The sequence below is a fragment of the Nomascus leucogenys genome, chromosome 7b, assembly GCF_006542625.1.
Source record: "Nomascus leucogenys isolate Asia chromosome 7b, Asia_NLE_v1, whole genome shotgun sequence".
Classification (NCBI taxonomy): Eukaryota; Metazoa; Chordata; class Mammalia; order Primates; family Hylobatidae; genus Nomascus; species Nomascus leucogenys.
This window is the reverse complement of record NC_044387.1, coordinates 6,302,289-6,327,974: the sequence shown is the minus strand read 5'-3', so window position 1 is coordinate 6,327,974 and position 25,686 is coordinate 6,302,289. Positions and strand designations below refer to the sequence as shown.

The following is a 25,686-nucleotide window of genomic DNA, read 5'->3' as shown; positions in this document are numbered from 1 at the left end:
TTTAAGTATACAATATATCCACTAAGAGTCTATAGTCAGAATTCTGTGTTCAGAACTTAACTGAATTATTTTCTTTTTGAGTGGTCATGCCATCCATTTAATGTATAAATAGATTAATTTGTTTCTCTCTGTATTTAGTTTTTGGGTATATGTTTACATTTAATTTTATTTAATATTACTTTTAAAAATGTAAAGCATTTACATGCTTCAAAAGTCAAAACTATGAAAATGACGTACCTTGAAAGGTCTTAGCCAGGTTTGGTGGCTCAGCCTATCAGCCCAGCACCTTGAGGGGCTGAGCCAGGAGGATCACTTGAGCCGAAGAGTTTGAGACCAGCCTGGGCAACACAGTGGGACCTCGTCTCTACAAATGACCAGACGTGGTGATGTGCACCTGTATTCCCAGCTGCTCAGGAGGCTGAGGCAGGAGGATCACTTGAGCCTAGGAAGTTGAGGCTGCAGTGAGCCATGATTGTACCACTGCATTCCAGCCTGGGCAACAGAGTGAGACCCTGTGGAGAGAGAGAGAGAGAGAGAGAAAGAGAGAGAGAGAGAGAGAAGTCTCACTGCTTTCTCTCCCACATATACACTCCCAGGTAACAATTTTCAATGGATTCTGATTTTATCCTTATGTTTCTTTACAAAAATGTCCATACACACACCTACTCATTTCCCTTTTGTTCCTTGCATAAAAGGTGGTGTATTTTATACATTCTTTTATACACCTTGCTTGTTTCACTTAATATGTTCTAGGAATCCTTGCATGTGGAGATCACCTTTCTTTTTCTTTATGGCTGCATTGTACTCCACTGTGTGGGTGTTCCTTAGTTTATTCACCCAGTCTCCTATGTGGGGCATTTTTACCATTTCTAATATTTTTCTATCACCAATAATATTGTGGGAATACCCTCGTGCAGATGTTGAAGAAACTAGAATTGTTGACCTCAAGTGTAAAGAGTTGCTTCCTTGAGCTGACCACTGTAGAGGAAGGAATTCTCAAATTCTGAGAGGCTTCACCTCTCTCCCCTCTGGCCTTCCCAGGTCTGTTGTGCTTTGGTTGATCTTTTCTGCAGCTACTTTCTGTCTTCCCTGGACTGTTCAGTGTGCAGACATGATGTAATATTTCCATTAAAAAATGGCTCCCTTGCTCCTGCAACACTCCAATTTCTCTGCATCACTCAAATGTATTGACCATTAGATTTGGCACCTGATGGGTCATTGGTGGCCCAGATGAGAGCAGTTTTGGCGCAGTGGTGGGGGTAACATGCTGATCGGGGAGAGTCCAGGGGCAGAGAACTGTGCCTTTGTGGTGCATAATTTTGAGAGGGAGAGAGAGGAAGGGAGTGAGCCTGTGGTTGCTGCAGCTCCTTTTCTTTTCGAGACAGGGTCTCACTCCATTGGCTGGCCTGGAGTGCGGTGGTACGATCACGGCTCACTGCAACTTCCACTTCCTGGGCTCAGGTGATTCTCCCACCTTAGCCGCCCGAGTAGCTGGGAGTACAGGTGCATGCCACCATGCCTGACTTATTTTTTGTATTTTTTGTAGTTATGAGGCTTTGCCATGTTGCCCAGGCTGGTCTTGAACTCCTGGCCTCAAGCAGTCCACCCACCTCAGCCTCCCAAAGTGTGGGGTTTACAGGCATGAGCCACTGCGCAAGGCCATAGTAGCTCCTTTTCATGTCTGTCCACCGGGAACCATCCAAGCTGCCTGCTGAAATTACGTGGATGGATCCCCTGGCACAGTGCCTGGCACAGGTCTGTCGTCAATAAGCAGGAGTTGTTATTGCCTTTGTTTTTTAAACAGACAAATAAATGCCAAGAGCAGAACTAAGGAGTGTCTGGCTCACTGCTGGGTACCCCATCCACCCCAAGTCCCCTGGGTGACTGGCACATGAAATATTTGTTGATTAAGTCAATGAAAAAATTCCTGCAGTTTCATTACCTATGAAGATTGTGGGGTCCTCTTGTGGGAAATGAAAGGGGGACAGATAGATGAGTATTGTTTGGATTTTTGGTCCTCAGTGCCATCCACAGACTCCAGAAGGGATCAGCTATTTGCTGAACAATCTTTCAGTTCTCATAGAGCTCTGATACGTTTTCAGGGTCCACAAATGCCTGTGACAGTGGCCTCAAGAACTCAGCATCCCCTTGTATGTGGGATAGCATACCTCTTAAAGGTCAGCATGAGATTCCACTCATGTCATCCCCAGCATTGGTGGAGTCAGCAGATCCTCTGTCTGGGGTTTCTTTTCTGCTCAACCTCCCTGCTTTGATGGACTGCACAGACAAGCCCCATCCTGGTGGAAGGGTCTCCCCGTGGGCCGTCCTGGAGGGTCACTCCTTCAGGGCAGGGCTGGTGACTGGGGTGGGATCATGTTTTTCTCCACTGTTGTGACAGAGGAGTATCTGCTGCAGGGGATACGTGGACTGGGCGGGGGCTGCCACAAGGACGTGAGTGGGTAGGGGATCATTTCAAGTGAGTGGGTGCTGTTCAAGTGAGTGAGTGGGTGCTGTTCAAGAGAGAGAGAGAGACTAGGGGAGCCCCTGCCAGAGAAACTTGGCCCTGGAAACACAGGGGTGCAGCATCTGTAGCTGCCTCTGGACAGAGTTAGCACACTCTGCACAAATGGCTCTTACAGACCAGCTCTTGGAGGGAAACCTCCTAGGCTTGTGACAGGTGGTGGTGAGGGTGGGGGAATGAGGCGCTGGGGAGGCCATGTCCCATAACTCACTCTGAAGGACACAGTGATGCTTGGACCACATTGTTTGTCCTTATTCAGCTGGCCCTCAGAAAGTGTATTTGGAGGGAAACATGTCTGTGTTTGTTTTGGTCACACATCCATTCATTCATCTGACGAATGAATGTTCATCGGCTTACATGTGTCGGTGGCTCTTGGCTCTAGAGACGCAGTAGGAAACAAGAGAGATGAGCGCCCGCCCCGCCCCGGCCTACTCCCCCAGCACACATTCTAGCAGAGTGAAGAAAGAGAAGTATTATGGGGTAAAGCGGTTCAACCTGAAACATAGATGATGTTTTAAAGGAGTGACAAGTGCTAGGAAGAAAGTAACAGAAGGTTATGGGGTAGAGTGGTGGGTGGGGGTTGGGGCAGGCAATCCAGGGCAGCTCCTCTGGGGAGGAGACATCTGAGCACACGTCTGCACAGTGAGCTTGGGAAGGGCGTTCTGGGCTGAGGCTCTAAAGCAAGAAGGAGCCTGTTGTGTTGGAGGAGCAGTGAAAAGAGGCGGAGGCAGGGCTGAGGTGGCAGAGAGGGAGGGAGAGAGCCAAGAGATGAGGCTGGGGCCAGATCTCATTCAGCCCTACTAGACAACAGTCTTTATTCCAAGTGACAGGAAGCCATTGGAGGTTTTGAGTAGGGTTGTGACGTGGATTGGGTTAGAGTTTAAAAGGTCACTTAGGTTTCTGGGTGCAGGATGGATGGGGAGGAGAGTCAGGAGTTGGAACTGAGAGATCAGTCAGGACACCATTGCCATGGTCCAGGCATCTGATGAAGTAGCTCAGCCCCCAGAGTGGAAGGGCAGACATGGGGAGGTACTGTGCCGTTAAACTGCCAGAGGAATCAAGACTGATGGCCAGGTTTGTGGCTTGAGCAACTGGTAAATGGGAAGCCCTTGGGAGTAGGGTGAGAAGTGGGGAAGGCGGGGGTCTGTGTTGTACATGCTGGGGCAGAGATACCTGCTCTCTTGGAGGTGATGCTGAGTGGGTGAACCTGGAATCCAGGCTGCAGTGTACATGTGAACCCAGCAGCACTGAGCTGATGTTTAGCACCATGGGACTGCACGGCTTCACCCAAAGAGGGTGTTCCAAATTTTATTTGGCTGAATGCTGAATGGCCAAGGATTAACATCTATATTTGGCTAAGGTGAGAATCCCCATCTTAGAATGATCTCCCATGGTACAAGAATAAGTCTGAAATGTTCATCAAGATTATGTCATAATTATCACAATTTTATTATTAAAAACGTTAGTGGCCGAAGTTTTGATGTTTTGCATTGCAGTATAAGTACAGTCACACCCAGCACTGTTGGGTACCAGTCGCTCTTGAAGTCTTCAAACCAGACATTTTTGATGCTAGATGCTCACTTTCAACTCAGAAGGCTGGAAGAGCACATGGACCTTTGGCTGATGCTGTCTGAAGGGATACTCCTCATGTGAAGCTGCCCCTGGGCTGTCAGTTTTTCTCTCTCTGAGTGGCTGGTTCTGGTAGAGACTTACCTCCTCTTTGATTTTGGATGTGAAGATTTGGCTGTTGCTGGTGATGGCCCTCTGTTGAAGCAGTCCCCCCAGTTGGTACTTTGCTCTCTGCCTGAAGCAGATATTTTCTAATATTTTCAGAAGCAAACTTGAGTGTTTTGTTCACTTTCATTTTTTATTTCTGATTCTTTTGCCTGCACCTGTGGCTTCTTCCACCCAATGACTTGAAACAGTATGTCTGCAAGCCTTGTATCTGGCAGCCTGGCTGTGGAACTGGCCCTCAGAATCTCAGGACAGGCTCTGAATTTGCATCTGCATCTCAGCTGTGGTTGTCTGTAAACCATGCCAGTGCCTTCTACGGAGTAGAATTACAGGGGCATCTTTAAAGCCGCATCCTCCCCTCTCAAGGCACATCCTTTTGGTTCCCTCTTCAGTTAGCGCTAGCAAATGTAGCACTTACTCCGGAGTTGCTGTGATTGTCCATGAGTCCTGCTATATCAGTTGTGTTATCCATAAAGTATAACATGAGGCTTCCTTTGGCTCAAGCAGCCTTTTTTTTGTGGAGTAGCTGCTGTTCCATCTTTTTTGAATAATTGCATAAGCACTTGAGAAGGCAATTCTAAAATCTCTTGAGTGTCAAGTGGTTTGACATATTAATACAACTTTTTTTTTTTTTTTTTTACTGAAGAAAAGAACAATGGACGAGGATATTCAGATAGTAACAGAGCATCAGAATGTCTCACCTGGTTTTGTGAATGTTGTTACACTGAAAAGACATAATATACTGTTGATGTGATATTCTCTTGATGCAGTGCTACTAATGTGATCACCTGATCCTTGAGCTCCAGGATGCCAGGAATGACACCGATGTAGGCATTCGGCTCTTTGGCTTTCCAAAGGCAGAAGCCCAAACCAAATAGGAGATTTTAGCTGAATACCAAGGTCAAAGCCAACTTCTGTGCATCTATAGTAGAGAAGAGGTCTGAGCAGCCATTAGTGGTCAGAAAGCAGAAGTTCTGGCAAAGGTCAGTCACAAGGGAGGGGGAGCCAGAGGAGTGTTGCATTCAGGAAGGGTAAAGGAGGTGCTTCTAGGAGGTGAGAGGAGGAAAGAGAACAGACTTCTGGTTTGGCCATGTGGAAATTGCCCGGAGTGAACCAGCAGGACCCCAGAGGAGTCCCTCTTCTTTTTTTTTCTCTTGAGATAGTGTCTCACTTTGTTGCCCAGGCTGGAGTGCACTGGCGTGATCACAGCTCACTGCAGCCTTGACCCCTCGGGCTTGGATGATCTTCTTCCCACCTCAGCTTCCCCGGGAAGCTGGGATCACAGATGCATACCACCATGCCCAGATAATTTTTGTATTTTCTGTAGCACTAGGGTTTTGCCATGTTGCCCAGGCTAGTCTTGAACTGGGCTCAAACGATCCTCCCACCTTGGCCTCCCAAAGTGCAGGGATCACAGGGATGAGCCACTATACCCAGCCGAATCCCTCTTCTTGAGAGAAGATTCTGGAAGCAGCTGCCGGGTTCTGTGCCACATGCCAGGTTTCTGGGGGTGTAGCTCCCCTGTGTTTGCAGTGCAGCCCTCAAGGTAGACTGCATATGGTCAGAGTGAGGTGCCCGGGCTGCGGGAGCTCCTGGCTGTTGTCCTGCTGCTCACTCATGGGCACACCCTCTCCTTGTGAAGGTGAAGTTCTTCATCGCATGTATACTCAACCCCACATGTGGCCATCACTGAGGGTCACCTGCTACATGGGAGAATCCTCACCAGCTTTCTCTCTTTCTGTGCTAGGAAGATAGGGGTCCTGGCCACGACAGAGCCCTAAGTTGCTCCTGCGGCCCCCATCAGTGGGCACAGTGATGAGCTGCTCCTGTGGCCCCCGCCAGTGGGCACAGTGATGAGCTGCTCCTGCGGCCCCCGCCAGTGGGCACAGTGATGTCTGATGGTGCAGGTGATCATGTGCCGTATTCTCTGTTGCACGGGAGTCACCCAAGACCCAGCCTAAGGCAGCCCTGAAGGTTGAACCTCGGCATGTGACTGTATTTATAGAGGTAATAGGCTGGGCGTGGTGGCTCACACCTGTAATCCCAGCACTTTGGGAGGCTGAGGTGGGTGGATCACTTGAGATCAGGAATTCAAGACCAGCCTGATCAACATGGTGAAACCCCACCTATACTAAAAATACAAAAATTACCTGGGCGTGGTGGCACACGCCTGTAATCCCAGCTACTCGGGAGGCTGAGGCAGGAGAATCGCTTGAACCTGGGAGGCGAAGGTTGCAGTGAGCTGACATGGTGCCATTGCACTCCAGCCTGGGTGACGAGAGTGAAATTCTGTCTCAAAAAAATAAAAAAATTTAAAGAGGCAATGAAGGTAAAATGAGGCCATACGAGTGGGTGGGCCCTAATTCAATATGTCTAGGGTTCCTATAAAAAGAGGAGATTAGGACACAGACATGCACAGAGGGAGACCAAGTAAGGACGCAGGAAGGAGAGGGCGGCCATCTACAAGCCAGGAGAGGGGCCTCAGAAGGATCTACCCTGCCGGTGCCTTGATCTTGGACTTCTGGCCTCCAGAGCTGTGACATAAATCTCCATTGTTTAAGCTGCACGGTGAGTGGCATGTTTTGTTGCAGCAGCCCGGGCAAACGAATCCAGTGTCCTCGGCTCCTCTACCGACTCCTCTTCCTCCACACTGGGTGACGTGGCCATGTTCAGTCTGCAGGGCTGGATGGTGGCAGGTGCAAAGGGGGCGCGTCAGGCTTCCCATCTCCCTGGTGGGCGAGGCTCTCAGACCACCCAGTTCTGTATGGTCCTATCTCTCTCCTTCCTTCTCCAAGCTGCCCTGCTCTGCCCTTTCCATGGTTGTTGAACACCTGTGGGACCTCCTTGCTCTCTACTTCCAGGGCGCAAATTCAGACAGACAGCTGTGGATGACTCAGCGAGGAGCTGTTAGATCCAGATGGAGGGAAATCAGATGAATAAGCGGGAATCGTTTCCACTCCCCTGCAGGATGTGTTTTGTTGGGCTGCTTTGTTTTTTCTCTTGCAGTCACTGCCACCCAATCTGATGTTTTTTACGGGTGTTTATCTCCCCACTAGGGACCTCTGTTATCTGTGCCTAGGACACCTAGGACAGTGCCTGTCCCATAGTAGGTTTTCAGTCCCTATCTGTGAGCCAACAAACGAATGACTGAAGGGGTATTCCGAGCCCAGCAGGCCTTGCTCTAGAATTTTATTATCCTGAAAGGGATGCCAAAGCTGTTTGTTTTCTAATGGAGGGAGGGGAGGCTGCTGGGGAGAGAACACTGAAGACATGGGGGCCTCCAGCTAAAATGCTTTAAACAGAATTTTGTGCTGGGAACCACTTGCAAAACAGAAACCTCATTTGTGACTGGCCTGGACTCGACTGCTTTCATGATCGCATGTCAATGCTGGCGTCACCGACAGCAGCTGTATATTGAAGGCTCTGTGCTGAGTGCTTGCAATCACCCTCCCAGTGAACCATCTCATGATGCTCCGTGACGTCGCTCTTGTTGTTTTGCAGAGGGGATCTATCAGTAAACACTGGAGTCTTAGAATCGAAGACTAGCAGGGAAACTGGGGGTCCTTCCTGCCGTGTGGCCCTGCAGCGGGCGTGGGGTGGGGCACTGGTGGCCGGCACCTGCCAGTACCTACTGCTAACAAAAGGGAAATTGAAGGAGGTGCAGGCTCGGCTGGAGCTCAGTCTCAGTAATTGAATCTTGACGAAATGTGACAGTTCTTGTCCGCGCTCCTCCAGATTGTTTCCTGTTCATTGTTGGTAATAAAATCATCGCCAGTTCTGTGAATATCTAATCTAACTTCCTATTGTGGTGTCAGAATGTTAGAGAAACAAGAATGGGAGCCTCAGGTGTGTGGGGAGGCAGAGGAAGCTTCTAAGACCTTTTTTAAAATTATTGTTATCAGTCCTCTCCCTTTTGGGACCCACAGGGACAGTCTTCTCACCTCCTGACTCCCACTCTCATTCTTCCCAGGTAACCCCCTTGCCTCTCAACTACATCTTGAATTATGTTTTTTTTCCATTTTGTATGCATAGAATGTTCCCGAGTGTAACACCCACAGTTTTATCCTTAACTATTCTTCCCTTTTCAATCTGGCGTCATTCTCTAAGGAAGATTAGTGACCTGGAAGCTCAGAGTTCATGGTTCAACATCTCAAGATGCCCCCATGGCCACGTGGTAACCTGCCCCGCTTCGGGGACCTCTTTGAGGCTGGGGTCTTGGTGGTTCTGAGTTCCTCCAGTATATCTCTCTCTCCTCCCTCCCTCCCTCCCTTCCTTCCTCCCTTCCTTCCTTCCTCCTCCCTCCCTCCCTCTCTCTCTTTCTTTCTTTCTTCTCTCTCTCTCCTTCCTTTCTCTCTCTCTCTCTTTCTCTCTCTCTCCTTCCTTTCTTTTTTCCGTTCTCTCTCTCTCTCTCTTTCCCTCTCTTTCTGAGGCAGGGTCTCACTCAGGTTGCCCAGGCTTGGGTGCAATGGTGTGATCTTGGCTTACTGCAACCTCCACCTCCTGGGTTCAAGTACTTCTCCTGCCTCAGCCTCCCCAGTAGCTGGGATTACATGTGTGCGCCACCACGCCTGGCTAATTTTTATATTTTTAGTAGAGACGGGATTTCACCATATTGGCCAGGCTGGTCTTGAACTCCTGGCCTGAAGTGATTCACCCACCTCGGCCTCTCAAAGTGCTGGGATTACAGGCGTGAGCCACCACACCTGGCCCTTCCAGCTTTTTCTGACCCTCTTCTCTTGTGCTTCTTATTGCAGAAAAACTGGCAGGATGCAAGCTGAATGTGGCTGAGGTGACACAGTCCGAAATAGGGCAGAAACAGAAGCTGCAGACGGTGCTGGAAGCAGTACATGACCTGCTGCGGCCCCGCGGCTGGGTGCTCCGGTGGAGCGTGGACTGTGAGTTCCACGCCGCAGGGGGAGGGAGTGTCTAGAGGGAGCCCGTCCTCTCGACATTCGTCATCCACATTTGTCATCCACATTCATCATCATCCCATCTGGCCTTGCATCTTAAAATTGGGTTCATCTCCCTGCTCTGTAAGAGGTAGAACATTGCAGGGGAGAAGAACAGGAGAAGGGTTAGGGAGATCCTGGAAAAGGGACCTGGTCAGGCCATGATTCTCCGTCCTCCCCGTGCTGCAGAGGAGAGAGACAATGTTTATGGATGGGTGGGTCAGAGGGACTTTGAGAGAGAGAGAAGCAGCCTTGGGGGATTCTTGTTGGGACTCAACCCCAAATACTGGTGGCAGCAACACCTAGTGGGCTGTTTGCCTGTGACCCTGGCATTATGAGATGTGACATCATGGTATTTTCAGCCAAGACGTGAACCCGGCAGGTGAAAGACTAAACCAGGAGAAGCTGGAAAGTTCACCTTGGTCCTGCCCACTCCTTCCCCACCTCCTTCCCCTTGAAGCAGGGCCGTCAGGGTGTGGCTTCAGAGCTCTCTGTGCTGGGCCAGAGGTCTCCGTGCTTTGGTGAGCTGGGCTTTCAGCGGTAGGCAGGAGACCCTGGAGCCTGGCCTTGCACCTGGTTTCTTGGTATCGAGACTTTAGGCAGACCCAGGCTGTCTCGTGGGTTGCTGGGTCTGTGGGTGGGGAATTGAGTGCCTTGTAAACTGTAAAACCCTGCAGGAGAAGTGGTGATGATGACCAAACCTGAGTCCGCATGCTGAGGAAGAGAGAGGACAGACTCAGGCAAGGCAGGGGCTAATATCTAATGTCCCCAGAGTGGCCTCTGCTCTTGGCAGCCTACCCTTGTTGGGGTGGTTCATTGCGGAGAGGGAGCCCTTTTTTAGTGCCAGAGATAATAACGCACATCCTTGTGATGGGTAAGTGGCCGTGACCTGCTTTCCATGATCTTTTCCCTTCTGTGCTAATTTTGCTATCCTGTTCCTTCCCCTCATCACTGCCCAATTTATTGCTTTTAAAAACATTGTGCTTCTAAAAGTGGTTGCACAAGTCACCTTAGGCCAACAGGAAAGGAGACATTGAAACTAGAAGTGAATTCACCAGGTTGCTCATCAGCTCTCTTGATTTGTCCACACTTTGCTCCATCCTTGCCTCGTTGGGGTCTCATTTAGATGCTGTGTCTCTGTTGCCTTCTGCACGTGGGCTCAGGTTCCTGTGTAACCTGATCTAAAGCGTCTCCCTTCCTTCTCCCTCCTGCAGCAATTCACGGGAAGAACCTGGTGGCCATCCTCCACCTGCTGGTCTCTCTGGCCATGCACTTCAGGGCCCCCATCCGCCTTCCTGAGCATGTAACGGTGCAGGTGGTGGTTGTGCGGGTGAGTATAACCGAGTGATCGGCCTGCCCGTAACTCCGCCAGAGAGGCAACATCTTCCTCCTGCAGTTTTCCTGCCCTCCCCCTCCTTTTTTCCCCCCAGGAGGCTACCTTCTATTTTTCCCTTTTGATAAAATGTGTGTCTCACCCTGGCTCCGAGATAAATGATTGGAATGGGAACAATGGCATTGATTTGATGAGAGGCAGAGGCAGAGGCATGAGGGTGTTGAGGTTTAATTTTCCACATTTTTGAAAAGAACATTCATTTCTCTCCAAAGCCAACTGGTTGGAATTCAATCCCCTTGAATGTGCTTATTACTCATTGGAGGAGGTTGGCCCCGCGGGATGAAACAGACACCCAAATTAAAGCCACTTTGCATTCGTCGGGGATTATTCATCATGCCCCATCATCTCTTTTTTTGGGTTCATTTCTCTTGATTCACTTGGAGAAATGGAACCAGAACCCAGGTCCTTCTAACAGAGGGTGAAGTAGAGTTACCTTTCTCTTGCTGTTTTCCTTACATTTATTTTTTATTTTATGTTTTGAGAAAGGGTTCCACTCTGTTGCCCAGGCTGGAGTACCATGGTGCAGTCATGGCTCACTGCAGCCTCAACCTCTTGGGCTCAAGTGGTCCTCCTGCCTCAGCCTCCCAGGTAGCTAGGACTACAGTCACATGCCACCATGCCTGGCTAATTTTAAATTTTTGTAGAGACAAGGTCTCGCTATGTTGCCCAGGCTGGTCTTGAAGTCCTGGGCTCAAGCCATCCTCCCATCTCAGCCTCCCAAAGTGCTGTGATTATAGGTAGGAGCTGCCATGCCTGGCCTTGTTTCCCTTACATTTAAGTGGACAGTCGCTGCCTAGGGTTCGTGCGTGCAATTTCCCTCAGTAAATGTTCACTGAGTGCCTACTAATCTCTAAGCACTCAGCATAGGCTGCCGAGCCACTAAAGGAGGAACACACGCCTGGGGTCTGCGGGGGCGACCACTGTGGCCGGAGTTGAGGTCACACTCGGAACCTTGGATGCCTCCATGTTTATTTTACTCGAGACATCCGGCTCCACTTTCCTCTGGTTTTTAAACTTCTCAGTCCTGTGGTCTCTGTGGTCGGGGAGGACCTGGCTGCCACTGTGTTTTCCGAACCCATTCTGGCCCCTCTGTTACCCCGGGAGCTCAGTCTTGACTGGACCAGAATGCTCCTCTCTGGCATCAGGCGAGGGCCACCTGCCATGTCTCCATGTTTCCTTCCTAAGGAGGATGTTTGTGGCTGGCGGTGGTGACTCGGGACCTGGGGGGCCATTCCTATGGCCCCTTGTCTTGGCCACTGGTTCACAGGCAGCTGGCCTGAAAAGGCTTCCCTAGGACACATGGGAATGTGGTTCCCAAGCCTACCTACGTCAGCTCGGGGCCTCAGGAGCCCTGTGCAGGCTCAGAAACTGGAGTATTTCCTTTCAGGCTTGCACTTGGGTCCAAGATAATCTTTGGGGTTTGCAGAAAGTTTGAACCAGGCAAGCACTTGCTGGTGCTTCCTGCCATAACGGGTTGGAGAAGTGTTGTTTGGACCACGACCAAAGCAGAATGAAACGGGAGCAGGGGGCCCTGTGAACTGGGCGCCATTACTCCCCAGACCTCAGAGCCGCCTTCTGTCTTCTCTGCAGCCCCCTGGCCTCTGAGCTTGCTCGGGGGACCCCTTATCTAACCCCAGATGGAGTGGTTGGTGTAAGGGATGTGGCGTTTCAAGGGTGGAAGGAAGGAAAGGGCCGTATTTACTGCCTGGCCACGTGGCTTTGGACTGATCACTTGCTTCTGCTGAGCTGCAGTGCTTTCCCCCATAAAACCAAGATTTTACTACAAACCTATAAAACATCCAACTTCATGTCTCCAATCCTAGACCTGGGCCCAGCACCTGGTAGGTGCCTCAGGCATGTTTGGTCTGGGACTAGGTGAACACGATGTCTCTGGACCTTCCTTGGCAGGCACTCCTGAGAATCAGGATAAGCGTCATCGACACTATTGTTCAATAACAAGCACCAGCCCTGAATATTCCCTGGAGGTCAAGCTCAGGAAAGGGATGGAAGCCCAGACCTTGGTGGTGTGCCCTGTGGGCTGGCCCAGTGGGAAGTGAGTTCCCAGTCCCTTGAGGGGTTCAGTGGTGGTTGGATCAGCCATCCAGGCTCCATCTGGAGCTCCCATGACAGGTGGGCTGCCACCCCTGCCATCACCACTGCCATGACCCCCTCACCACCATCATTACTTCTTTTTTTTTTTTTTTTTTTTTGAGACGGAGTCTCGCTCTGTCACCAGGCTGGAGTGCAGTGGCACAATCTCGGCTCACTGCAACCTCTGCTTCCTGGGTTCAAGCGATTCTCCTGCCTCAGCCTCCCAAGTAGCTGGGATTACAGGCACGTGCCACCATGCCCAGCAATTTTTTGTATTTTTAGTAGAGACACGGTTTCACTATGTTGGCCAGGATGGTCTCGATCTCTTGACCTTGTGATCTGCCTGCCTTGGCCTCCCAAAGTGCTGGGATTACAGCCATGAGCCACTGTGCCCAGCCATCATTGCTTTTTTATACCTGCCACGCTCTGGGAGAAGTGTGACATATACTGTGTCAGTTTCCTAGGGCAGCTATAACAAAGTACCACAAACCAGGTGGCTTAAAACAGCAGAGATGTATTCTCTCACAATTATGGAGGCCAGAAGTCTGAAATCAAGACGTTGTCAGGGTAGGATGACCTCCCTCATGTCTCCTCCTCTAGGAGAGGGGTCTTCCTGCCTCCTCCAGCTTCTGGTGGTGGCTGTCAGTCCTTGGTGTTCTTGGCTTGTGGCCACATCTCTCTAGTCTCTGCCTCTGTTGTCACATGGCCTCCTCCCTCTGTCTGTTTCTGTGTCTGTTTCCTCTTCTAATAAGGATGTGAGCCATATTGGATTAAGGTGGGGCTCACCATAATCCATGATGACCTCATCTGAGGTAGTATCTGCAAAGACCCTTATTTCCAAATGAGATCATGTTCTGAAGTTTGTGGTAGATATGAACTTTGGGGGACCCTCTTCAGTCCTGTGCACACACATGATTGCAGGGGATGTTCCCTGTTATTTATGTTCCTTCCAATTGCATGCCTCACCTCTCCTGGCTGCAAAGCATAGAGGATCCCTTTGGGGAATCCTGACCTGGGGTGTTTCTCCTGAGACCCACACAAATGCCAAATCTCAAGGCCACGTGGAGACCAGAGGGTGGGGAGGAGGATAGGGACAAGTTGTGGTTGCTGAAAGCCACCCTGCCCAGAGTCCCCTGCTGTGTACTCACCCAGGCCTGGCATGCGTGTTCAACACCACCCCTCCTTCTCCTGTTGCTCTTTTCTAAGATGATCTCCGGCCCCGCAGCATCGTCTGCCCTGTCAGTGCATCCTTCCTCATCTCTCCACTGCCTGATTTTGTATGTTTATTTTGGGGTTTGCAGAAACGGGAAGGCCTGCTGCATTCCAGCCACATCTCGGAGGAGCTGACCACAACCACAGAGTAGGTGGACCCCTGCCTTGCCCTTCCAGGCCCTGCTGCCCCGAGTGAGTGAGGCCCCAGGCTGCCACTTCAGCCAGGGATGCAGGCATGCTCCTGCTCCATGCCCCTTCTCTGTAGCATGTGATTCTCATGCTGGTTCCCACCCCAGCTCTCCTCCCTCTGCACACTTTCTTCAGAGTTTTTAACATTAGAACTGAGTTACCTTCCACAGACTTTGAATTTTTTCATTCCTTATCTTAAAAGGTGAGCTTTAAGAACACTGCAAGGTGGGGCAGGCAGAGAGAGTTCAGGATGGATAGAGAGACCCATTGTCTCAGTTCATTTATCCATCTACATTAGCCCCGTCAGAGGCGGGAGCTACATCTTTAAACCAGAACTTTCCTTTGACAGACACTACTAAGCCATCTGTTATCTCCTAGAGAAAGCCAGAGGGCAGGTGTTCAGAAGTCTAAAAGGCTTCAAATCTATTGAAAATAGCAAATCAAACAGTATCTGTGGTGTGTGGTTTTAAGGACTCCTTGTGATAACCTGCTAAGAATCTTTAGAATTCACTGCATTTGTGCCTCTTGACTAAACCTGTTTCAGATGAAACAGAACATTTAAAAATTGATTGTCTCAGCTAATCTATCAGCTAAGTTCACAGAGTGATTAATTACTGTGTTGTGAATTCAGGGATGGGATTTCAAAAATTGGAGCTGACACAGGAAACCGCTCGTGGCTTGCAAGCTGTCAGGGAAGATGATGGGACAGTGGAGTGCAGGCTGATGCATGTGTAGAGGCCTATGAAGAGGCCTCCCAGTCTGCCCCAGGCCCGCAAAGGGAACAGGGAGACCTGGAAAAGGGGAGGATGAGAATGTGGTTCTGTGCCCAGCACAGTGGGCCTTTGGCAGCAGCTCTGCCTATTCAGCAGTAGGAGAAGGGCTGCTCGTGAGGAACTGGGATTGGGCTGGTGTCTTAGGTGTTTGTTGTTGTGTAACAAATCACCCCCAAAGCCGAGTGGCTTAAAACAACATCTGTTTCATTTGCTGCTCAGAATTCTGTGGGTCAGCAATTTAGGCTGGGTTCAGCTGGGCGGTTGTTCAGCTAGTCTTGCCTGGGGTTGCTCATATGATGCAGACACCTGAAGGCTGGATGGAGGCTGGGGAGGCTGAGACGGGCTCCCCCTACCTCTGGTGGTTGGTGTTGGCCTTCCCTGGGTCTCTTTCCTCCTCACAGTGCTGAGCATCTTCCCAGGGTGCCCTCAGGGTCCTGAGAGAGTGAGAATGTAGCTGCAGTCCCCTTGAGGCCTTGTCTTGGACATCCATACCTGTGTCCTCAATTCTGTGAGTCAAAGTGAGTCACAGGTCATCCTGGATCAAGGTGCAGGCAACAGACTCTGCCTCCTTGTGCAGGAATGGCCTGTACACATTGTTGGGTGGTGGGCATGCTGTGATAGGAGTTCCCCTCTAGGTGAGGGGGTCCCATATGAGGACAGCAAGGAGGAGCTGGGCCCCCTGCCATAAAACTAGAATGGTCCAGAGGCAGAGAATGAGCAAGTGGGTGGGAGAATGGCCTCAGCTATTCACCAGCAGTAAGTGGCCCCAAGGACCTGCTGCATGCCAGCCTCCCTGCTGGATCAACAGAGACACTGAGAGGTGGGCTGAGTGCAGTTCCTCTCCTCCAGGGCGACCCATCCTGCTGATGAGAAAGGATGCATCCACAGACATGTACAGTCTAACACAGGGGCTTGTGGGAAGTGCCTCAGGGCCCTAAGGGAATTTCCAGGAGGAGGGGAGCACCCCAAAGTCAGGGCAGGGGAGATTTCAGTGAAAGCCACCTCAATCAGATACCAGACGGCCCTGAGCAGTGAGGAAGGGACTTGGGATTTCCTAGCCTGAGTCAGCGTCCCTCTGCCAGCCAGAGCCAGGGTAGAGGAGAGGCTGGGTCACCTCTCCAGGATGATGCCCCAGGTAGGTTCTCCTCGGGGCTGGTCACCCCATCCTTGTCTCCTGTTCCTTCCCCTCCCTGTGGCTGCAGATGCTCTGACGGAACATTTGAATCATCGGATGTCTGCTGAAAACCAGCGGCCCAAAGATGCACATTCGGTTTCCTAAGGCAGCATTGCCACCTCCTGTCCAGTCTCAATGTTCCCCTTTCTCTTTCAAGAGGTGGCTATGAGGTCACCCCTTCCAGGAAGCCCTCCTGTCTGCCAAGCAGGAGTGCTTGGCTTCCTGTTAGTTCCCGTAGCCTCTGGACACATGTGGCCAACATTGAAATATTGGCTTACGAGGTCTCTCACTCCCAGGCATCCTGAGGGCAGGGCCACATAGTGTTTATCTCCAGGGGATATTAATTTCTGTATCTGCACAGCCTGCACATAGTAGGTGTTCAAGTAAGTGCTTGTTAAATAAGATGGAGCCAAAGGACTTGAGCCTAGAGGGATTTGGGGACAAAGTAAAGACTTCCTTGCCTCTCAGGAAGGCAGTGCATGGAAAGGATCTCTGCACTCCTTCACTGGGAATCTTTGAGGAGAAGCTGCTCACCACTCCCGTCTCCCCCATTGCTTCCGCTGCCACCTGCCTGAGATCAGGGCCTGGCCTCGTGGTTCCCCAGGATCCTTTAGTTCCACGAGTCCTGCAAGTACATTGTGTCCTGCAAACATGAGTAACCTGCAACCTTGTGTGTTTGTTTGTTTGTTTATTTATTTGAGACAGGGTCTTGCTCTGTTGCCCAGGCTGGAGTACAGTGGTGCAATCCCAGCTCAGTGCAGCCTTGACCTCCCGGGCTCTGGCGATCCTCCCACCTCAGCACCCAAGTAGCTGGGACTACTGCGCACGCCATGACACCCAGCTAATTTCTTTGTATTTTTCTTAGAGGAGGTTTTGCCACTTTGGCCAGGCTGGTCTCCAGCCTTGCATTTTTTTGTTGTTTTGTTTGTTTGTTTGTTTTTTGAGACAGAGTTTCCCTCTTGTTGCCCAGGCTGGAGTGCAGTGGTGCAATCTCTGCTCACTGCAACCTCCACCTCCTGGGTTCAAGTGATTCTCCTGACTCAGCCTCCCAAGTAGCTGGGATTACAGGTGCCTGCCACCATGCCCGGCTAATTTTTGCATTTTTAGCAGAGATGGGGTTTCGCCATTCTGGCCAGGCTGGTCTCGAACTCCTGACCTCAAGTGATGGACCCGATTCTGCCCCCCAGAGTGCTGGGATTACAGGCGTGAGCCCCTGTGCCTAGCCCAGCCTGTGTTTTGAGCATTCCACGGCTGCTGGAAGACCTGTTGTCTGCTGAAATCTTCATATTAACCACTCTTCTGATTTAAGTACCTCCCCGCCAAACAACATTAATGGGGTGGTTAATGTGCAAATAGAGATGGTGATTTGCTGTTGACCTTGTGCAAACATTAATAATCCACACAAGCACCTCTCGTTTATAATTAGAGAGGGCTGGAACGTAGCACCATATAACTTGCATTCTTATCAGTAGGCCTTTACCTGGGCAGCGAGGGCCCAGCTTTCTGGCTGGCTCTGTCCGTCATCCTCCCTTGTGCTGCTTGTGAAACTGTGTTCTGAGTGACCCATCTCATGGCTCTCTCTGTGTTCTTGTTTGCAGGATGATGATGGGCCGGTTCGGTAAGTAACCCCGGGGAAAGTGGGGAGACGGAGGCGTGTTAGGGCTGCCCCAGGAAGCTCCCAGAGAGTGTACACGGTCATTTGGGGGGAGTGGGAAACTAGATGGGTCTCACTGCCCCCATAGTTCTGGAATCCTAGAGAAAGTGCACAGCCCACCCCCACCTTTCCGTATAAGGGGCTTGTTTCTCAGAGCCGAGAGTGGCTGGGTTGTGCTAGGAGGAGTGGGGTGGAGGGCTGGGTGGCCAGCTAGGGGAGCGGGAGGGGCCTGGAACGTAACACTGGCTGGAACTGTCAGGGGCTGGAGCAAGAGTGGTTGAGGGTAAAAGGGAGGGAGGAGAGGCGGCCGGCACATGGAGCGTCGTTAGCTGGCTGGAAGAGAATGGCTCAGCTCTGTGGATGTCCTTCCATGTGTATTATTTCCTCCTGGAAACCACTGGTTTAGCAGACTTCCTTAAAGTCAGGCAGCCAGGGCTCAGTCCTGGCTGGTGGCCTGTGGCCTGCCCCTTCCTCTCTCTGCTCCTCATCTGTGAAATGGGAGTGTAAAAGGCTCTCCCCAGGCAGGGGCTGCTGTGAGTATTGGGTGAGATCACAGGCGAGTGCCCTGCTTGGCCGGGGGACAGCCCTCTATGTGGGGTGGTTTTATTAGTGTTGGTTTTCAGTGGCTGTTTCCAAAGAGAGAGAGGCAATCACTCCCTCTTCCCCCCCATTAAAGCCTGAGACCTCATCTTCATCTCAGTGAGGGATGGCAACGTTTCAACCCTCAGTACCAGGATACCCCGGCTCTTGGCCTGGCCAGCCTCCGTGCTTTGGGAAGCATTTCGAAAGAGAAACCTCTTGACCCCCAAATACCCTGTTCTCCGGTGAGCAGGAAGGGGAGAACAGCTCTTAAAAGGAAAAATGGAAACCAAATAGAAGTTTCCCACCTGCCTCTCCAGCCTGCCAGCCCAGAGCTGATGTCTGTCTTTTTGGGGCCCACTGGGGGTGCACCCCCTGAGTCCTATACAACGAGGGCTGGGCCAGCTTGGCCATGGGGCTCTGTAACCTCAAAGTTATTATGGGGAACAGCTAGGATGCCATTGCTGCTTATTTATTGTATTAGAGTTCTCTAGAGAGACAGAACTAATGGGATATATATATATATATATATATATACATACACAAAGGGGAGTTTACTAAGAGTATTAACTCACACGATCACAAGGTCCCACAATAGGCCTTCTGCGAGCTGAGGAGCAGGTAAGCCAGTCTGAGTCCCAAAGCTGAAGAACCTGGAGTTTGATGTTCGAAGGTAGGAAGCATCCAGCATGGGAGAAAGATGGAGTCTGGGAGACTAAGCCAGTCTAGTCTTTTCACGTTCTTCTGTCTGCTTTTTATTCTGGCTGTGCTGGCAGCTGATTAGATGGTGCCCACCTAGATTAAGGGTGGTCTGCCTTCCCCAATCCACAGACTCAAATGTTAATCTCCTTTGGCAACACCCTCACAGACACACCCAGGAACCACACCTTGCACCCTTCAACCCAGTCAAGCTGACACAGTATTAACCATCACGCCTGTGGAGAGGGGAAGTGGCTCAGATCCTGCGGGGCTCGAATTGAGAAGATGCAGCCAGTGTATGTCCCCTAGGCTTTCTTTACTAGACCTTAAGCTGTGCTGGGAACATTCATAGGCCTTCCCTGTTTTTTGTTTGTCTGTTTGTTTGTTTTTAAGGAGAATTCCAGCTGTTTTAAAATGTCTCTATTATTAAAAAGCAAATGCAGGAAGAGAAAGAGAAACATACTGTATATAGTTGCTGAGGGAGGCGAAACCGCAGTGGGGTCACAGCTCATGGGGCTGGGGTGAGGCGTCTCCCCACCCTGCGTCTAGGTAGAGGCGTGTTTTGGGGGCACAGTGCCCCTCTCTGTCACCTCCTTTCCATCCTTTCTTCCTGGAGGAGGCTCAGAACCCCTTTGGAATTGTAGGGGCCTAAAGATGAGGAGAGGGCCGGGTGCGGTGGCTCATGCCTTTAATCTCAGCACTTTGAGAGGCCGAGGTGGATGGATCATGAGGTCAGGAGATCCAGACCAGCCTGGCTAACATGGTGAAACCCCGTCTCTACTAAAAATACAAAAAAATTAGCCGGGCGTGGTGGAGGGCACCTGTAGTCCCAGCTACTCCGGAGGCTGAGGCAGGAGAATCGCTTGAACCCAGGAGTTGGAGGTTGCGGTGAGCTGAGATCATGCCACCGCACTCCAGCCTGAGTGACAGAGCAAGACTCCATCTCAAAAAAAAAAAAAAAAAAGATGAGGAGAGTGGGCCTTTCAAGCATTTTTGAGTCTTTCTGTTTTTTTTGTGGCGCTGTCACTTTTGTGTTTGGTTCGGGCCTGGTTGGAGGTTTAGGGAAAAGACAGTCTGTTTAGTTCAGTTGGGAGCACATGGGCCTCAGGCTGTGTATAGCACCCTGTGGCCCGAGGGCCCAGAAGCCTGGCCCCGGAGCCCCTGCCACCCCATGAATGAGCTTTAGGGTCTGATGTGCGGGGCAGTGGCTTCCTAGGTAAGAGCCAGGTGTCACGTGTGAAAAGTGGACCCAGCTGCCACTCCAGGGGAGGGAGGACTGTGGAATCGCAAGACCAATTTGTACAAGAGGCTGATGGAGTTGTTCGTGTTACTTTGTAGGCTTTATGCGCTGTGCTTGAGAAAATGCAAACCGGCTATTAGTCGGTGACAGGCAATTAGTTCCACCCCCGGCCTTGCTGCTTCTGCTGACGCAGGTTCCGAAGTCTCCTGGTTACCCAGACTGGCACCCTCAGGCACAGCAGAGCGTCTGGCTCGGCACCCGCTCCTGTGGGTGCAGCAGCACACCTTGTCTTGGCTTCCCTGCCATGCCATTCACCTCCTTCAGCCCCCAAGAGCACCCCAGGGTGCTCTCTCCTCCAGCAACCTTCACCTGAATGCCCTCCCTCTAGATTACCCTATGGCTCACTCTTTCAGCTCTGCCAGCTCTTGGTTCAAATGTCACTGATCAGGGAGGCCCTCTCTGACTCCACTGCCCCAAACTGGCCTCCACTGGCTCTCCTCCCCACCCCTGCCTTAGTTCTTTCTGTACTCATGTGACACACCAAGCAGCACTCAGCTCATGGGGATGGCCTGGCTCCTCTTCCCTGCGCCAGTGTTTACACAACGAAGCCTGCACGTGTCTGGCAGACACTGGTGCCAGCAAACTTTCAGGGGTGCCCACAGCCCCTGCCTTTCTCCTTTCACACATGGCTCCTTGACCCAGAGGTGCTCTGTGGGCTGCAGCTGACCCTTCTTCAGGGTGCACCCCACCCCCCGCCAAAGCAGCCAGCTCTGGCCACAGTCTGCATGCAGCTGGGGGCAGATGTTTTAGGAGCTTCTGGAAGGCCAGGCAGACCCTCTTTGGCTAATGTGCTGGGCTTTGCCAGGAGTGGTCTTCTGGGCCTCAGTTTCCCCACGAGTACCCTGAGCCAGGGAGGGATGGGGACTCCGTTCTGCCCACTCCCCATCATTCCGGTGAGGGAGGTGGCTCCACAGGTCCTCGCTGCCTCCTGACAGCGTCACTGTCCTGGACGAGGTGGGTGAGGAGGCTTCTCTCCACAGAAACAAGCCTCAGGGGATCCGGGGAGGTTGCAGCCTGGTCTCCATGGCAACGGGTGAGCTGGTGCGGCTTCTCCACTGGCGGCCCTTCCCCCTCCTGGGCCTGCCCTGGGCTGGAGGCCCTTCCTGAGACATGAGGGGAAAGAGGGGGGACATACCTTCCTCACCCTCTTCCCCCTCTTTATAACTCCTAGTAATTCCCCTTCATGTCTCTCCCATTTCTGCCAACAGGGCTCATTCCAAAAACTCTGGCTCTATCCCATCACCCGTGGCTCCTGACCGTGCCCTCCATAACTCCCATGCTGCGGGCCACAGCCCCTGTTAACCCCTCTCACAGGCCACCCGGCTCTTGAACCTGCGCTGGGCTTTCTGGCATCTCTCCTTGTGCCTGCCGGTCCCTCGGTGGAGCGCCTTTCCTCCTCCTCTTGCCCGAGCAAGCCTGGCTTGAACCCCAGGGCTGCTTTGTGAAGCATTCCTCAGGCCCCCCAGCCCTTGGTTCATGGGTCCCAGACTCAGGTGCCTCCAGGGACCAGGTTGATAATATAAAAGAGGAGAGTGTCTAGATTATACAATGATAATGTCATCTGCCTCTTCACCCCAGGGCTGGGTGGCAGTGGGGAGTGGTGGGGTCTGGGGCAAACTGGAGAGTTCGCACCCCCATCCCCAGGGACAACTTATTGCTGCCAGGTGGGAGTGCAGGCTCACTGCTGCCACAGCCTCCAGTTCTTCAAGAGAAGCCAGAAGTTCAGAACTTTTGGACAAACTTTCCAATTTAAGAACTGTTGACTCTGGCCGGGTACCGTGGCTCACACCTGTAGTCCCAGCACTTTGGGAGGCTGAGGCAGGTGGATCACTTGAGGTCAGGAGTTCAAGACCAGCCTTACCAACATGGCGAAACCCTGTCTCTACTAAAAATACAAAAATTAGCCAAGCGTGGTAGTGCATGCCTGTAGTCCCAGCTATTCAGGAGGCTGAGGCAGGAGAATTGCTTGAACCCGGGAGGCAGACGTTGCAGTGAGCCGAGATCGCGCCGCTGCACTCCAGCCTGGGTGACAGGGTGAGACTCTGTCTCAAAAAGCCAAAAAACCAAGACCAAAAAAAAAAAACAAAAGAAAACAAAACAAATAAAAACGGTTGACTCAAATCAAAACATTATGGGGACCAAGCTGAGCATTCCTGCAGGTTGAGCTTTGGGCAGCCCTGGCATATGGTCAGGTCGGTTGGCCCCTGTCCGGATTCCTCTTTTCTGACACTAACAGGGTTGCACTATCATAGTTTACTCCCTCTCCAGGCCCTCCCCCAAGTCTGTGCCTCTTCCAAGAGCGGGGCCCCTCCTTCTTTATCGCTGCCTCCGCAGGCTCTGGGGGACAGGGCGAGAGGGAGCCGTAAGGACTGAGGACTGACGATGCTCCTGCCTCTACTCATTGCCCCACTTAGTTCCACAGCAAGGGCAAGGCAGGGGCTGTCAGAATGCCGCCTTTACGGAGGAAGAAATGGGGTTGGGGAGGGAAGGATTTGCCCAAACTCATGGGGTGTGAAGTGGGGCACCTAGAACAAAATAGGATCTATTTTCGTTCCCAAGGCCAAGCGCATCACAGGGGTGCAGTATGCTCTCTCTGTCTCTCTCTCTCTCCCCTAGGTCAGGGTGGTCCCTGGGGAGGCCTCTGGGTTACCCCAAGACAGGTGGGAGGAGCTTCCTACCCCACCCTCTTCCTGTCAAGCTGGGCTCTGCAGCTCCCAGGGCTGCTCCTTGTATTGGGGCCCCAGCCTGCTGGTAACAGAGGGTCCCTCCGCTGGGCTCGGTCTTCTGAGCATGCTCTGCCCCCAGGAACCTGGAGGATGGAAGTTGGGGGCCCTGGGTCCCTTCCAAATGCCCTTGGGTCCTGTGCCTGGTCCCCAGTGCCCATTTTCAGAGCCCCCAGCCCCTCCCTGCCTTGTGGACTGTGTGACGTGATGCCAATCCCCCGGGTCCAGGGGCACGGCAGCCGGCGGAGAGGCCTCTGCGGCACCGATGTCTCCTTGAGTGGCTTGACTCTGCCAGCCCAGCGGTGGCCCAGCTAAATATACCCTGGCTGACGTCAAGCACTCTTCTGCTCCTGGGGTTTTTCTTAAGCTGCATTTATAGTTTGCGTATTGCTTTGTAAAGATGTAAAGATTTCACTTTTTTTTTTTTTTTGCCCCTCAGCAGACTGTCTTATTGAGTGCACGCTGACTTAGATGATTATGAAAATAATTTACAGCTGCTGCATTAGGAAGCTGGCATGTGTCCAGAGGCAGGGCATTTTGGTCAATGTCGGTCTTTAGGTGAAGAAAACTTCCCTCCCCTCCCCCCAGTCATGCACATGCTCACACATGCACACAATGCACACACGTGCACACATACACTTTCCTTCTCTCCTTTCCACTTCGTTTCTCACCACCTCCACAAGGCCAAGGAAGAGGCTACCTGGGCTGGCTTGGGCAGGGGGGTGTGAGCTGCCTCCTGGGGCCCAGCCTGGGAGGAAGGGTCAGCATGCTTCCTCTGGGAGGAGGCCTGGCCGACTTCTCTCCCTAGGCCTGTGGCTTACCTGGGCCTAACCCCTTCCTTCTTTTTCTAGGCTCTCTTTGTCTCTCTCCTAGGCCAGGGCGGTCCCTGAGGAGGCTCCCCTAGGCCACCCCCTAGACGGGCGGGAGGAGCTTCCTACCCCACCCTCTTCCTGTCAAGCTAGGCTCTGCAGCTTCCAGGGCTGCTCCTTGGGTTGGGGTCCCAGCCTGGCTGGTAACAGAGGGTCTCTCTGCTGTGCTTGCTCCTCTGAACATGCCCTGCTTCCAGGAACCTGGAGGATGGAAGTTGGGGGGCCCTGGGCCCCTTCCAAATGCCCTCCTCCCTGTCTCTTCTGCCCCAGCAGTGATGCCCCACAGCTCTGTGTCTACCTGGAGACCTCAGCCCTCTGCTTGGGGTCCAAGTCTCTGTCCCATATGCCCCTATTGAACCCCCCCGCCCCCCGCCATGGCAGCAGGAGCAAAGGCTCTGAGGCAAGTGTGCACCAGTGTCAGCAGGAGCAGCTGGGAGGCCGGTTGGTGGAGTGAAGTCAGGGAGGGTGCATGTAGGAGGATAACTGAGTCTGAGTGTCCCGTGGCATATGGGAGAGAGGATGGATTTTATCTGAGTGTCCCATGGCTCGCAGGAGAGAGGATGGATTTTATTCTAAGCATGATAAGAAGCAGTTGGAGGGTTTTAGTTGTGGTGGGAGTGGAGGGGGGAAGCAAATGATCCTGTCTGCACTTGGAAGGGCTCACTCTGCCTGCTGGGGAGAAGGGCTCAGGGGTGAGGAGTGGAGTAGGAGGCTGCAGCTGCTCCCAGGCGAGGGGCAGTGAGGCGTGAGCAGGACATGGCCACCGTCGCGGGGGAAGTGGTTGGATTCACAGGTGACATTTGCCAGTAGACAAGGAGCGTGGGAACAGGGAGAATTCAGGACACCTCAAGTCCTAGGATGTGGCGGGGGCAGATGCCAGGTGCCATCTACATGTTTCATATGAAAAGATAAAAAGCGGATGGAAGGGACCCTCTGCAGCCTCTAGTCCACGCTGTTCTAGTTGTTCCCAAGCATGCTTGCTCGCCTTGGTTTGGCCGAGACTGATCATCAGGGTCAGCCCTTTCGTTCTGGTAGGAATTGGAAGGATTCTAGGCAGGTGTGGGAGTTGAGGCTGAACCTCCTGAGGGATCAGAAGCTGGCAGGTCCCTGGATGGGCCAGGATTAGGGCAGCACGACGGGTTTCCATAAACGCTCCTTTGTGTCTCTCTTTGCATGTCCTCAGAGCGGGATGCCTTCGACACGCTGTTCGACCACGCCCCGGATAAGCTCAGCGTGGTGAAGAAGGTGAGCTATTGGTGGGATGTTGGATGTGCTCTCCCCTGGCTCGTGGCTTTTTGACAGCACAAACGCCCGCTGGGAAGAAGGTGGGAAAATGTTTGGAATCTCAGAAATGTTTGCCACATGGATTCAAATGTAATTACAGTCAAAGACGTAACCACAGTGCATAAAATTAGCGCCTTTTAACTCAACATCACTGCTCCCTGGGCATCTTCCTGCCTGCCCGCTCCACTTCTGTTAAGTGAATTACCCAGCCAGCACTTCTTTCTGACTCGAGGCCTTTTTTCAATGTGGGAATGTTTTTAAGCATGTCAGCCTGCTGCTCTCGCTGGCCTCATTACCATCTACAGCCTGCCCAGTAAACACCCAGGCCTGTGCGGCTGAGCCGTGCCATGCATGGATTTGGCCCGTTTCCCTCCAGACAGAGAACGGGCCCTCGCTAGCCCAGGCAGCCTGCTGGTCAATCTGTGGATGGAAAAATCTCCAAGGCTCTGGAGTTGGGGGCTGGGTGTGATTAGCTTCTGCGGGATCTGCCATGCAGGCTCGTTCCCCTCAAAAGGAACTGGCTGCTCATCAACTTATCCGAG

The 25,686-nt window shown here is 52.1% G+C and overlaps 1 protein-coding gene across 2 annotated transcripts in view; it reads left to right on the top strand.

Moving 5' to 3' along the window:
• Positions 1-25,686, top strand: part of PARVB (parvin beta) — a 138,618-nt gene that overhangs the window by 92,764 nt on the left and 20,168 nt on the right. For both annotated transcript variants that reach the window (XM_030815398.1, XM_030815399.1), the window contains exons 5-9: positions 9,010-9,150; positions 10,419-10,534; positions 13,990-14,048; positions 17,635-17,654; positions 25,044-25,105. In XM_030815398.1, coding sequence (XP_030671258.1) covers positions 9,010-9,150; positions 10,419-10,534; positions 13,990-14,048; positions 17,635-17,654; positions 25,044-25,105 — 398 coding nt within the window. The remainder of the gene's footprint in view (positions 1-9,009; positions 9,151-10,418; positions 10,535-13,989; positions 14,049-17,634; positions 17,655-25,043; positions 25,106-25,686) is intronic.